Here is a 12,198-nt window from a genome sequence, read left to right on the forward strand (position 1 = left end):
CTCCTATGGCCGGCGGCCAAGGGGAGGTTTCCCTCCCCCCCAAGGCACCTAGGAGGTGCCTTCCCCTCCTAGGACTCTTACCCCCTCAAACCCTAGGCGCATGGGCCTATGTGGGGCTGGTGCCCTTGGCCCATGTAGGCCAAGGCGCACCCCCTACAGCCCATGTGGCCCCCCGGGACAGGTGGACCCACCCGGTGGACCCCCGGGACCGTTCCGGTGGTCCCGGTACAATACCGATAACCCCGAAACTTGTCCCGATGCCCGAAACAGGACTTCCCATATATAAATCTTTACCTCCGGACCATTCCGGAACTCCTCGTGACGTCCGGGATCTCATCCGGGACTCCGAACAACATTCGGGTTACTGCATATACATATCCCTACAACCCTAGCGTAACCGAACCTTAAGTGTGTAGACCCTACGGGTTCGGGAGACATGTAGACATGACCGAGATCGCTCTCCGGTCAATAACCAACAGCGGGATCTGGATACCCATGTTGGCTCCCACATGCTCCATGATGATCTCATCGGATGAACCACGATGTCGAGGATTTAATCAACCCCATATGCAATTCCCTTTGTCAATCGATATGTTACTTACCCGAGATTCGATCGTCGGTATCCCAATACCTCGTTCAATCTCGTTACCGGCAAGTCACTTTACTCGTACCGTAATGCATGATCCCGTGACCAGACACTTAGTCACTTTGAGCTCATAATGATGATGCATTACCGAGTGGGCCCAGTGATACCTCTCCGTTATCCGGAGTGACAAATCCCAATCTCGATCCGCATAAAACAATAGACAGTTTCAGAGATACCTGTAGTGCACCTTTATAGTCACCCAGTTACGTTGTGACGTTTGATACACCCAAAGCACTCCTACGGTATCCAGGAGTTACACGCTCTCATGGTCAAAGGAAAAGATACTTGACATTGGCAAAAGCTCTAGCAAACGAACTACATGATCTCACGCTATGCTTAGGAATGGGTCTTGTCCATCACATCATTATCCTAATGATGTGATCCCGTTATCAATGACATCCAATGTCCATAGCCAGGAAACCATGACTATCTATTGATCAACGAGCTAGTCAACTAGAGGCTTACTAGGGACATGTTGGTGTCTGTTATTCACACATGTATTACGATTTCCGGATAATACAATTATAGCATGAATAAAGACAATTATCATGAACAAAGAAATATAATAATAATGCTTTTATTATTGCCTCTAGGGCATATTTCCAACAATCCACTTATTACTATCACTAGAAATAATAGCCTCGGAATATGAAGAAGGCTCAGCATTAGCTTCAATTTCTTCTGCAATAGATAAAGCAAAAGAAACAATATTGCACTCTTCAATTAACCTGTCAGGTTTATTACTACCCCGCCTAACTCTATCACGTACAAGATTGCAACTGGGTGGAACAATAGGCTGATTTTGAGTGGGAGTGACATGATCATCATTAACGACGGGTTCATCATGTGCATCAACAATTTCATTACGAGATGTATCACCTGAATCAATAACATGCTCCACCTGAACAGTAGGCTGCTGAATAGGAGGCTGTTGTTCACTCTCAACAGGAACATTAGTAGATGAAACATCATGTAACATAGCAGATTCATTAAAGCTAACATTTCTGCTAATAACAACCTTCTGGGTTTCAGGTTTCCATAATTTAAAACCTTTAACACCAGACATATAACCAAGAAAGATGCACTTAACAGCCCTAGGCTCCAATTTTCCATTATCAACATGAGCATAAGCAGTGCAACCAAAAACTCTCAACTGTGAATAATCAGCAGGTGAACCAGACCATACCTCAATTGGAGTTTTCTTATTAAGAGCAATAGATGGTGAACGATTAATGAGATAACAAGCAGTGGAAGCGGCCTCAGCCCAAAAACGCCTATGCAAACCTGCATTGGACAACATGCAACGGGCTCTGGAAATAATGGTCCTGTTCATACGCTCAGCAACACGTTTTGTTGAGGAGTATAAGGAACGGGGTAGTGTCTGACAATGCCTTCAGACTTGCAATAATTCTTAAATTGCTTAGAGCAGAATTCCATACCATTATCAGTGCGAAGTATTTTAACCTTCCTTTCAGTTTGTCTTTCAATCATAATCTTCCACTCCTTAAATGCTGAGAATGCTTCATATTTATGCTTCAAGAAATAAGGCCAAACTTTTCTCGAATAATCATCAATAATAGTCAGCATGTAACTAGCACCACCTAATGACTTTCTGCGAGATGGTCCCCATAAATCAGAATGCACATAATCAAGAATACCTTCGGTTGTATGAGTCGAAGTGTTGAACTTCACCCTCTTGTGCTTGCCGAAGATACAATGCTCACAAAATTTTAATTTACCAGGTTCATATCCATCAAGAAGACCTCTCTTATTTAACTCGGCCAAACCAAGTTCACTCATATGTCCAAGACGCATATGCCAAAGGTTAGCAGCATCACAATCAGTATTCTTTGAAACAACTGGAGTAGCGTTACCTGAAACGGTAGAACCTGGAAGGTAATAAAGACCATTGGTCGAACTTAAGTCACCTTTCATCACAACAAGCGAGCCTTTGGTGACCTTCAAAACACTATCTTCACCTGAATACTTGTACCCCTTTGCATCAAGGGCACTAACAGAGATAAGATTTCTCTTCATCTTCGGAATATACCGAACATCTTTCATAGTTCTTATTATGCCATCAAACATCTTGATTCGAATAGGACCTATGCCTTCAATATTGCATGGTGAATTATCAAAACCCAAAACGGAACCAACAGAAGTAGTGGAATGAAAAGTAATAAACCAATCTCTATGCGGGCACATATGAAAAGTACATGCAGTATCAAGTACCCACTCATCATTGGTCTCAGCACATCCAGCAATAACGACAAGAGCATCATCGGAACTATCATCACGAGCAACGTTAGCAGAATTTTCACCTTGTTTGTTACCTTTCCTCTTTTCTTTATTCTGCAACTTGAAACACTCTGAGATGTCATGCCCATCTCTCTTGCAATATCTGCAATAATTCTTGTCTTTGGATTGTGACCGGCCCCTGTAGCCGTTCTTACTTTTGCCTTTGTTTCCATTATTGGAATTCTTCTCCTTTGTCCTGCCACGAACAGATAATCCCTCTGCTTGGGATGAACTTGAACCATCATGAGGCACCATTAATTTCATCTTCTCCTTAGAGTTCAAAGCTTCATAAACTTCATTAAGCGTGAGAGTATCACGACTGTATAATATTGTGTCTCTAAAATTGGTATAGGAACTTGGCAGTGAACAAAGTAACATTAAAGCAGTATCTTCCTCTTCATACTTAACCTCCATTGCAGCTAGATCGGATATAATCTCCTTAAATTCTGAAATATGATTCAAAACATTACCTTCCTCGGGGAACCTGTGCAGGAATAATTTTTGCTTCAGATGCATCTTGCTGATGAGATATTTAGTCATGCAAATTCCTTCCAGCTTTAACCATAGAGCGGCGGCAGTTTTCTCGCTCAAAACTTCCTGCAAAATATTATTATGCAAATGGAGTTGAATTTGTGACAAAGGCTTACAATCAATTCTTTTCTCCTCATCAGTCCAGTCCTGAATTCTGTTCTTTTCAAAACTATCCAGTGCTTCATCATAGTCGGACTGTGCCAACAACGCCCGCATCTTGACTTGCCATAGGGTAAACCTTGTGTCACGGCCCAGCAGCGAAAGATCGTACTTCATGGATGCCATGAGTCGATAAAACTGTGTACACAAAGTACTACAAGCCGAACGAAAATTCTTGATAGAATTAATTTGTGGAGCGAATAAAAAATAATGATTAAATAGCACCTGATAGCCTCCGATGTACACGTAGAAAGTACTAATGACTAGTACTAGTTTCACGTAGCAACAGTAGCACTAGCAAATCAACAGGTACTGTGGCCACGTAATCTCACGTGAGTAAGTAGCAGCAGCAGCTTCGGTTCAAATTCCCGTGGACTTACAGCTGTCTTCACGTCAGTAGCAGCAAATGGCTTCCTCGGGACTTGGACGAAACCCACGCACTTCGGCTGTGAAAGTTGTAGCAGCGGCAGATTACGCACATGGGACGAGCGCACGATAGGCGAGGGCGGCGGGTAGCAGATCGCAAATCGCAGAAGTGGAAATTGATTTTGTGTCGGATTCGACGGATCGCCGTGACGCTGGCGACGGACATGCAACCCTAATCTCTCCGGTCTCAAATCTCGTATCTGAACCTCAGCTCTGTATACCACTTGTTAAATAATAACGAGAATAAACGAAACACGGGAGACACGGATTTTTACGTAGAAACCCTTGCGGAAGAAAATCACGGACGCACAAAGGTGCAATCACTATAAGGAGGAGTATTACAAGCACGAGACGACAGGCCGTCTGAGGTGCGACTACATTGGATATATATGAGGGGCAACACATAGGAGTCCTTGTAGGACAAGTAAACGAGTTGTACTCGTACGCGTCGGTACCAATGCAAAAGGCCCACACCGTATGTACTATGTCTAGTCTAATACGGTACTAGAATTTAGATCACAATTTAACAATCTACACTTTTACATATGTGATCACACAAATATATAGATGCTGGAGTGCTGATACGTACCAGAAATGTATGTCCACAGATATAGTTATATATGGGATTGTATTCTAATGTAAATTTAGCTTTCATATTCAGTTTTGGTCTCTCGAAGCAACGCGGCGCAGCTTCTCCGTCCAGTCCCATGTCTTCGTCTTTGATCAGTGAGTACCGCTGAGCAAAATTTTCTCTTCTCTTCTTCATATTTTTCCTTGCGACTACCGTGGTTCCAAATCCCATGATCATTCTATGTTCTTTTCATCTTATTGACATGAATTTTGCCTTGGAAAAATCGTTCTGATGTACATGTTCTACTATCGAAGTTTTCTCAATATTGTGAATGAAAAGCACTGGTGCAGCATCCCATTTGTGCTCATGCTTTAAAAGGTATGCAACTATCAAAGTTTCTTATTTTCAGAAATTGGCTTCTACTTGAAGTGAAGAACTTATGCGGACAGTTTGGCAGATTCAGTGGCAAGATTTTTTTGCACGCTCTCAGTGGAAGATTTCAGAAAATTGTTGATTTTTCTGCCAGAAAATTGCCCATTTGAACTGCTCTTATCTGGTTAGTTTAGTGATTTTGTTCTTTTCTGTTGAATGCACACCTCACTGCTTGACCACAACAACAATGAGAATAATAACATCATGGTGCTCCCCATAGTTGGTATGGGGGGAACTGGTAAGACTACTCTTGCCCAACTTGTGCACAATGATGAGACGGTGAAGCATCACTTTGAGTTGGTCATATGGGTTTGCGTCTCTGACAAGTTTGTCTTCGAAGAAATTATTCGATCTATAATCCAAGTGGTCACATTGAACAAGTGTGAATTGACTGAGATGGAAGCACTGCAGAAGAAACTTGGTGAAGTGTTGGGAAAGAAAATGTGCCTCCTAGTGCTGGATGATGTTTGGAATGAAGATAGACAAAAATGGGATGATATGAGATCTCTGCTATGCTCACATGTTGTCTCAAGCAGTGCTATAATTGTTACAAGCCGCAGCGATCAAGTTGCTTCTATCATGGGTACACATCCTCCACATCAGATATCACTTTTAAATGAGGATCAGTCGTGGGAGCTTTTCAACAGAAACACATTTGGAAGGGGAGTAGAGAAGCAAGACGAATTCATATCAATGGCCAAGAGTATTGTCCACAAGTGTAAGGGATTGCCTCTTGCCATCAAGACTATACCAGCTTTACTTCGTTCCAAGAATCACAGTCATTGGTTTTCTATTGTTGATAGTGATGTATGGAAGAGTGACATCCTCGCTACTGGGATTGCACCTGCACTACACCTGAGCTATGATCACTTGTCATCAGAAGAGAAAATATGTTTTTCATTATGTGCTATTCTCCCCAAGGATAGGCTCATGGATAAAGACATGTTAATCCAGCTATGGATGGCAAATGACTTAATTGCATCAGAAACAAGAGGCCAACAAATTTTCGATGTGCTAGTTTGGAGATGTTTCCTCCAAGATGTCGAGATTTAAAAGAACCGGCTCTTAATGATTGGAGACGAGTTCATCCACCAACCAACTACTTGCAAGATGCATGATCTTATGCATGATCTTGCTGGCTTTGTAAGCGAAAATGATTGCTCCATTCTGCAAGAATCTTCATCAAGTCAAGAAAGTCTGCAAGGATCCACATATGCCAGTTCATTAGAGCATGAGGTTCGATATTTGTCACTTGATCATGTCAGCAATGATACTATTGCAACCACGAAGGAAATGCTAGCTCCCCGACCCCGCACGATATTAGTCCACCCGAACTGGAATGATTTTGGGATGGACTATGGGACTCGGCTGAGTACGGCCAAGTCAAAATTCATGTCCTTGCGAGCATTGAGGACATGCTCAATCGAGACACATATGACAAGTATGAAGCATCTTAGCTATCTAGAGTGTTCTGATTCTGATATATCTGCATTGCCTGAAGCCATTACCATGTTGTATAGCCTGCAAACATTGAAGCTCATTTGTTGTGACAAACTTAAGAAATTACCAGAAGGCATGAGATATATGCTCAGTCTTCGACACCCCTTCCTCATTGGGTGTTTCCATTCGGAGTGCATGCCACAAGGTATTGGTAAGCTGAATTCTCTGCAGACATTGATGACTTATGTCATTGATAGTGAAGAAGGCCGTGGAATTGATCAACTGAAAGATTTGAATCTAGGTGGGGGTCTTTCTTTGACAGAGCTGAGAAAAGTGCATAGTGCAGAAAGTGCTAAACAAGGCAATATATTCGCCAAGCATAATTTGAAAAGATTGGCACTCGATTGGGGTGGGCCTTTTATAAGAAGAGATGGAGATGAAGTGGGTACTGATGCAGAAGGAATATTAGAGGCCCTTCGTCCTCACAAAACGCTTGAAGGTTTACTGTTACGTAATTATAACGGTGCCAAATTCTCATCATGGATGCACGACTCTACACTGTTAGAACATCTCAGTGCACTTTGTCTAAGTCAGTGCAGGAACTGCAAGGATGTTCCACCATTGTGGCAGCTGCCCTCTCTCGTGTACTTGCATTTGTTTGGTTTGGATAGATTGACAAGTATATGCATCGGTAATTATGATTATGATACAAACAACGTGGAGTCATGTATTTCTCCACCACCCTTCTTTCCTAAATTGGAAACCTTGAAAGTTTTCTACTAGAGAGATGGCACCAGGAGGTGGCAGGACAAGTAGCGATTGCATCATTCCTCGGCTCAAGACGCTATGGATTGTTGGATGCCCAAGGTTATGTCAGCGTGCCTCAACTATGTTGGATATGTCAGCGTGGTTCTGTCTGTCAACATGGAAAAATGCACGCTGTAGGAGCACTAATTAGTGACACATACACATAACTGATACCTGTATTGTAATGATTCTGTTGGAACTTCGCCACATGATCAATCACATCAATTCACGATGAACACGCGCACACAAATTTTTATTTCCTTTTTTGTTTTCTCTACACGGTTGATACAAAATCCACGACCTGACCTGAGTATATATGTTACCTAACCTACACCTAACGCGTCAACACGGACAACCTAGTGTTGCACGGATACAACACTAGCCTAGTTTATGACTCAGACTTTGACACGACTTGGACTAGTACCCGTACATGTACTAGCTACTAGGTAACGGCTAGCAGCCGGACTCATGCACGTAGCACTAATTGCATGTAGACTAGCTTTGCATCTAACTCAAACTCAAGATTATATCTAACAGATTCAAGCCAGAAGCTCACATTGAAAAACTGGTTAATACTTGTGGATGTGTGCTGGCACCGGGTTCTCTATAGGGGGAGGCAGCTCCAACTGCAGAAAACCAAATTGCCTCATAACCCTCTGTTGTGCCATCTCCTTGACGAAGACATCAAAGATGATTTTTGATTTTGTCATCCAGCTCGGTCTCTTGTGCATAGCACAGACATACCACCAGGGTATCTCGCTTGTATGGCTGCTTCCGTGTAGGGCTGCTAGATGACCCCAGTGTACGCATCGAACTGCTCGTTCAATGCTGTGTATGCCTTCCTGGTCTGATCACTAGCAAAGCGTCTCTGCAGAAAACAAAAGTTATCGAACTATCTCTTGTGCAGAAAAAAGTTGCATTAAACTACAAAACGGTGCATACCTCGCGACGTGTCCAACACAGACCGAAAGTAGGCATGTCGATGCCGTCAACATCAAACATGGCGTCTATAGGCTCACGAACACGTATATCTGGTCGCCCTATAGAGAACCTTTCCCACGACCACAGCTATAGGAATAGAGGGCATCCAAGAAGGGCTGGCTTTTTCGATATAAGCTGGCAACCGTTGCACATACCTCGGTATGTAGCCGCCAAGACCGCCGAACCCCCACTCCTCTGTCTGATATGATCCGCCGTCTGAGCGCTCGCTATCTCGAGTGCCATAGGGATATAGAGCGTGCTAATAGTGGTGACATGGTTCTCTATGAACATCACCTTGCCGAAAAGCCACATTAAGTAGGCCTCCATGCTCCGAGTGATCTGTTCCGTAGCCAACGGCGCCCGGAAGTTCTGGATCTGCATTAAGCAAAGAGAAAGTTTTAGTAAGCCGCAGTTATTTTCTGTAAAACCATATGCATGATAACTTGAAGATAATAGGTAGGGGAAATTACCCGGAAATTGAGCAACCACTCATACTTAGGTCCGTGATGCTCCTATACCGGATCCGGAGCATCCGGAAAAACACCATGAAAACGTTGTGTAAGAGCTCGCTCCTAATCAGCCTGTGCGTCCAACGGTCCTATGGCATGAACTGCCAATGGTAGTCCGAGCAAAAGTGACAAATCCTCCAGAGTAGGAGCCATCTCTCCCCATCGGAAGTGAAACATGTGGGTCTCTGGCCTCCAACGGTCCACTAAGCAGCTCAGCAAGGACGCGTCGATGGCGAGGAGTTTCTCACCCGGTATAGACTCAACCAGACACGCGAAAGGTAAAAGGCCGGCCCATTTCAACCTTCATCAGAGAACATTTCAGTTAGTGTCTCTCATTAATATGCATGTCAGTGTGCAAGTTAATAAAGCACGTACCGCTGAAGCCATCCTGGGTGTATCATCCAGTTTTCCTTAGGAGTGCGAGTGACCAGAGGCTCAAGCTTGCGCTCATACCCTATCACAGCACGATGACCCCTATCAATGTCCCCATTCAGCAACCACATTCCCGATATTCCTGCACATAAAAAATTCAGAACATAGCACCACACTTAATACAAATTCATAACATAGTGTCACACTTAATAAAAATTCAGAACATAGCGCCACACTTAATACAAATTCATAACATAGTGTCACACTTAATAAAAATTCAGAACATAGTGTCACACTTAATACAAATTCAGAACATAGTGCCACACTTAATACAAATTCAGAACATAGTGCCACACTTAATACAAATTCAGAACATACTACTGCTAGCTTAGCTTCTTCCTCTCGCCCTTACTCCTCTACTGCCTCGTCCATGCCCAGTGACGAAAATGCACTAGTAGAAAAAGGGTCAAATTTGAAGCACATTAGTGCCGGTTTGTAAAAAAAACGGCACTAATGTGATCAATAGTACCGGTTTGTGGCGGCGATCAATAGTACCGGTTCGTGGCGAACCTTTAGTACTGGTTCATGCCACGAACCGGTACTAAAGAGGCTGTGGCAGCCTGCGGTCAGGCTATGGCCCCACCATCACCATTTAGTGCCGGTTCGTACCACGAACCGGTACTAATGAGGTTATGGCAAGCTGTTTTAGTCCCACCTCGCTCCCCTAACAAGGCTTTTACCACCTTAAATATGTTACTTCTCAAACTATCACAAGCACTTGGTCTTCATTGAACTCTATGTGTAGAATTTGTGACCGCAATATGAGTCTTCACCGGTTTATAAATCGTTGAGGACTCATATTGACAATTCAGATTGTACACAAAAAGATCATTGATAATCAAAGTATTTTTGATGTATAAGATCATATTGAAAATTCAGACTGTAAAGAAATATAAGATCATGATCTAAATGCTCTTATATTTTTGCGTTCAGTATGCACCATTCAAAGCGACGCCATCAACTTTCAACTATTTCTGCCTTCATTTGCTATTTTTCATGCATTTAATGATTTGTTCTGAAAAGCACTACAAATGAACTCTGAAAAATTTGAAACTTGGCATGATATCATCATTTCACCCACATAGCATGTTCAAAAAAGTAGAGAGGGTTACGGCAAAAACTGGATGCACTTCGTTTACAAACTGGACAATCTCTTTCGAAGTATTCGGGTTTCTGACGAAATTAAACTCATCTGTTACAAAGGCATTTCATTTTTTTAAACTTATTACAACTCCAGACTTTTTGTGCGTTCAGTATGCACCATTCAAAGCGGCGTCATCAACTTTTAACTATTTCTGCCTTCATTTGCTATTTTTCATGCATTTAATGATTTGTTTTGAGAACTAAATGACCTGGAAATTGAAAAGCACTATAAATGAACTCTGAAAAAGTTGAAACTTGGCATCGTATCCTCATTTCACCCACATAGCATGTTCGAAAAAGTAGAGAGGGTTACGGCAAAAACCGGATGCACTTCGTTTACAAACTGGACAATCTCTTTCGAAGTATTCGGGTTTCTGACGAAATTAAACTCATCTGTTACAAAGGAATTTCATTTTTAAAAACTTATTACAACTCCAGACTTTTTGTGCATTGAGTATGCACCATTCAAAGCGACGCCATCAACTTTCAACCATTTCTGCCTTCATTTGCTATTTTTCATGCATTTAATGATTTGTTTTGAGCTAAATGACCCTGAAATTGAAAAGCACTACAAAATGAGATACATTAGTCCCGGTTTGAATTTGAGCCAACACTAGTGTGTCCATCAGTGCCGGTTCCAACTGCTAGGCGGGAGGAGCTCTTTAGTACCGGTTCGTGGCGAACCTTTAGCACCAGTTCGTGCCACGAACTGGTACTAATGAGGTTGTGTCAGGTAAGGCTGGGGCCCCACCACGAGCACCTTTAGTACCGGTTCATGGCATGAACCAGTACTACTGTTTCTTAGTAAGCTGTTTTTTAGTCCCACCTTGCGAAGAGAGAGGGAGTAGGAGCGGTTTATAAGCCCTGAGTGCAGAGACGATGAAGAAGAGGCTCAATGCTCACGTTGCTTAGCTTCAAGCCTTGAGGAACATGGTAGACTGCACGGAGCTATGTGCAGTGCAGTTTACACTATTCCGAGAGGCTTGAAGCTAATTAACGAGCATTGCACCTCTTTTTTATTTTTAATAACTTATTACAACTCCGGACTTCTTCTGTTATGGCAAAAACTAAATGCACTTCGTGTACAAACTGGACAATCTCTTTCAAAGTATCAGGGCCGGTTTCAGACGAAAACTCATCTGTTACACCGGCATTTCTTTTTTTAAAACTTATTATAACTCCAGACTTTGAACCATCAAGTTTTAACCATCAACTTGGCATGGTATATAAAAATAAATGAATAGAAGAAAATAAATAAAGCAGAAAAGAAGAAATAGCAGAAAAGAAAAAAAACTATAGCAGAAAAGAAAAAAACTACTCAGAAATAAATAGAAGAAAAAATAAAGCAGGAAAGAAAAAAACTATATCAAAAAATTTGCGGCGCTGCCCTGTGGGCCTGCTAGACCACGGGCGTGCAATTTCAGGCCCACAAGGCCCAGCACACTCACAGGGCAGCGCGCCATAGTTAGGCCCAGAAGCCTGCTTTATAGAGGAGTTCGAAAGGGCAGCCGCGGCTGAGTTTATAAACCAGTGCGGCTGCCCTTCCCCCGGCGAGGTGGGACTAAACTTTGTGCAGGCAGCGCACCACCTTTAGTACCGGTTGGTGGCTCCAACCGGTACTAAAGGGTGACCTTTAGTACCGGTTGGAGCCATCAACCGGTACTAAAGGAGCAGGCCTTTAGTACCGGTTGATGGCTCCAACCGGTACTAAAGGCCTCTCCTATATATACAACACTTACGAAAAATTTCAGTTAGTTCCTCTGTTCCGTCTTCGTCGCCGCGCGCCCCGTCCCCGTCGCCGTCGTTGCGCCCCGGCCGTCCCC

General features: G+C 42.9%; 1 protein-coding gene across 1 annotated transcript; it reads left to right on the top strand.

Annotated features, from left to right (window-relative positions):
• Positions 1-5,219: 5,219 nt before the first annotated feature.
• Positions 5,220-7,174, top strand: LOC119329809 (putative disease resistance protein RGA3). The gene is made up of 4 exons (XM_037602905.1): positions 5,220-6,076; positions 6,251-6,391; positions 6,686-7,014; positions 7,113-7,174. Exons 1-4 carry the CDS (start codon positions 5,220-5,222, stop codon positions 7,172-7,174), a joined length of 1,389 nt encoding a protein of 462 aa, XP_037458802.1.
• Positions 7,175-12,198: the final 5,024 nt, after the last annotated feature.

Source organism: Triticum dicoccoides, chromosome 7A (assembly GCF_002162155.2).
Source record: "Triticum dicoccoides isolate Atlit2015 ecotype Zavitan chromosome 7A, WEW_v2.0, whole genome shotgun sequence".
Lineage (NCBI taxonomy): Eukaryota > Viridiplantae > Streptophyta > Magnoliopsida > Poales > Poaceae > Triticum > Triticum dicoccoides.

What these genes read in the sequence shown, in the direction of transcription:
- LOC119329809 (XM_037602905.1), top strand. Translation starts at nt 5,220, where the DNA reads ATGCACACCTCACTGCTTGACCACAACAACAATGAGAATAATAACATC. An exon ending in GGCCAACAAATTTTCGATGT is followed by an intron (nt 6,077 to 6,250) that starts GCTAGTTTGGAG and finishes ATCTTCATCAAG; the next exon opens with TCAAGAAAGTCTGCAAGGAT. An exon ending in CCCCGCACGATATTAGTCCA is followed by an intron (nt 6,392 to 6,685) that starts CCCGAACTGGAA and finishes CATTGGGTGTTT; the next exon opens with CCATTCGGAGTGCATGCCAC.